The sequence below is a fragment of the Arachis hypogaea genome, chromosome 1 (assembly GCF_003086295.3).
Source record: "Arachis hypogaea cultivar Tifrunner chromosome 1, arahy.Tifrunner.gnm2.J5K5, whole genome shotgun sequence".
NCBI lineage: Eukaryota > Viridiplantae > Streptophyta > Magnoliopsida > Fabales > Fabaceae > Arachis > Arachis hypogaea.
The window spans coordinates 9,998,959-10,001,992 of NC_092036.1; the positions used below are offsets into that span (position 1 = coordinate 9,998,959).

The 3,034-nt window shown below is 37.2% G+C and overlaps 1 protein-coding gene across 1 annotated transcript; it reads left to right on the forward strand.

Moving 5' to 3' along the window:
• Window positions 1–624: 624 nt before the first annotated feature.
• On the forward strand, window positions 625–2,830 carry LOC112795698 (protein HAIKU1). Its single transcript, XM_025837812.3, has 2 exons — window positions 625–843; window positions 1,309–2,830. The coding sequence occupies exon 2, from the start codon at window positions 1,316–1,318 to the stop codon at window positions 2,405–2,407; it is 1,092 nt and encodes a 363-aa protein (XP_025693597.1). The 5' UTR covers window positions 625–843; window positions 1,309–1,315; the 3' UTR covers window positions 2,408–2,830.
• The last annotated feature ends 204 nt before the right edge of the window (window positions 2,831–3,034 follow it).

A 3,034-nucleotide genomic window follows, 5' to 3' on the forward strand; every position in this document is an offset into this window, starting at 1 on the left:
ATTATTCGTATATTAAAATTAGTCACTAATATATTTATATATAAATATATATAATTTAATTTATTTTTAAAATGGTGAAAATTCAGGTGCAATCGACTTCACGTGAAGTTGATAACTGAAAGTTATTAGATAATTTGACTGATTCGACTAAATTTTTATCTAACGGCTCAAAACTATTAACTTCACATAAAATCGTCTATACCTAAATTTTCACCTTTTAAAATATATTTATATTTTAATATATATTTTATATTAATAACTAATTTTAGTATACACGTAACATAATTATTTATTTATTAATTTATTTTTTATACGAGAGTATATATGAAGATAGGAAAATGACACAAATTTTAAATTGTAGAATACTACCTTAGTATTGGATAGTTACCATTGGATAATACTACTCATTTCAACATTTAAAAACAATACACAATCCTTATTATTACCAAACAAGTCCTCTTTTCTAGTCTTTTACTATTTTCCCCATAAAAGCGCTTTCCCCTTCTCTCTTAGCCACTTCACACGTTCCACACAACGTAATACAATTCCTTTTATACTAATTTAATAAATTATTAAGTATAATAATATAAATAGTTTTTATAAATAGGGCTTTCCCTTCATTTCCTTATTCTTATTACCTTTTGTTTTTTTTTACATTTTTCTCTTCTCTTTCTGTCATTTCCTTTTTCTTAAAAGGTCTCATTCAACTGTTCGGGTCCCTCTGAAGTCAAAGTTCCAATCTTTTCCGCAATCACAATTCTGGGTCTTCATTTTTTTTTTGTTTTCCATCGATCTACTTAGCGAGGTTCTGATTGGGGTTTGGTTGAAACTTTCATCAGTGAGGTATTTTTTTTATCTTTTTATTTTTCGTCTTTTGCTTTCATAGCCTTAATTTTTTGCTACTGTTTCTTGTGATTCATGTATAGATAGACCTTAATGAACGATCATGGTGATTCTAGTAATAGCAGTGTTGTTGGGTGTTCACTGAAAAAAAGAAAAAAACATTATATTAAAAAAATGATTCCAATTTGTTTGACTTCAAAATGAGGTGGCGACTGTTCATTGTTGAATTCTTGAGATTCTAAGGGGTGAATTTTATTTTATTTTATTTGTTGTTTAGTTTGTGAGATTTGGTGGTGGTTGTGATTTGATTTTGAAGTTCTGTTCTGAGTATATTAAAGAATTGGATTGTTCTGCTATGGAAGGTTGATTGAAGCTGCGTGCGTGTGTGTGTTTTTATTTATTTTTTTTCATTGTTAAAGCGAGTAAATTGGTGAATTTGAGGGGTTTTATGTTATTTAATTGTAGAGAAAAAATGGATAACAACAAAAATAGGCATCATGGTGGTGATGGCAATTTGGGTGTGAACAAAATGGGGAAGAATATAAGGAAGAGCCCTTTGCATCAGCCCAATTTTGGTAACAATGGGACTTCTGCCGCCGTGGCCGCGGCTGCTATGGGTGCTAGACCTCACCAGCCTCAGCCTCAGGTTTACAACATTAGCAAGAATGACTTCAGAGATGTTGTTCAGCAGCTTACTGGCTCACCCTCACTCAACAATGCTACTCCGCCGAGGCCTCAGCAGAATTCGCCGAAGCCACAGAGTATGCGGCTGCAGAAGATTAGGCCTCCCCCTTTGACGCCGATAAGTAGGCCTCCTCTGAGGCCACCAATGCCTGCGCAGGCCCCGGCCGCAGCCCCTGCCGGCCCTGCAATGGTTCCGTATAATAATAATAACAATGCTTTGCATAGGCCTGGTCAATTTGGACAGCCTGCACTGAATCCTCCTTTGCATCATCCAGGGGACATGTGGGCTAATACGGCCGAGTCGCCTATCTCGGCTTACATGAGATACCTGCAAAATTCAATGATGGATCCTGGGTCAAGGGGGTCAAGGGGTAACCAAATGCAGCCTCAGTCTCAGCCTCATGGGAATGCTCAGCATCAGTTTCAGCAGCATCCTCATCAACCACCACCTGGTCAGGGGAATGTGCAGCCTCCGAATCCACCTTCATCCGCTTTGATTCCTAATCCTCATATGCCTCCTATGATGCCCTCATCAAGATTCAATGGTCCACATCCTCCAATGAATGGAACTAACCCGCTTGTGCCGAGTATTCCTTCTCCACAACCAAATGGCCCTCCCGTCTTACCTTCTCCGACATCTCAATTCTTGTTACCCTCGCCAACCGGTTACATGAGTTTCTTGTCCCCTCGTTCTCCTTATCCGCTGCTGTCACCCGGAGTTCAATTTCCAACTCCTTTAACACCCAATTTCCCTTTCTCACCCTTTGGACAGTCAGGGCTTTTCGGCCCTGGCCCTCAAACTCCAGTTTCTCCAGGCCTATTTCCGATATCCCCTTCAGGCTTCTTTCAGATGGCAAGTCCTAGGTGGAGAGATCAATAACCTTCATCTCCGGCTGCATGCTTATCGGTGGTGCTTCATTCTAACCGAACTGATCGTAGTTCTTGATAGAATCTTTGTTCATTGGCAATGCTATGTACAATCCAACTTTTCAGCTGCTTTTAGGTGTCTCCATTTTCTCATTCCTTTTGTTTTGTCTTTCTTTATGACTAATAATGGCTGCAACCCTTTTGCATTGACAAGCTTTTGCATTAGGTGATTTGTTTGAAGATTAGAAAGGACAAGGAGGACTCAGCTATATATAATATGAAAGCAAGTAGGGTTACAAACAATATTTGTTATTTTAGGGTAGGTCATGCTATCTTTATTTTTTATTTTTTGGGTAATATAATGGATTGGATTGGATTGCATAGTTGTTTGATGTCTTAATTTATTTTCATTCTAATATCAAGCAGTTTCTCATTTTGTTTGGTGTTTGTTAATGTTATACCATTGAAGATGACTTAAAAAATGAAATATTACTCTTCTTGTGAAGCATTCTTGAATCCATTAATGTTGTTACAAAAGTAGGTAACCTTTTACTATATTCTTCATGAGCCAACCTTTTTTGGTTCTGTGCTCTTTTTGTACTCAAGATGTTACCCTTTTCAATGTAAGATGCTTGTGTTA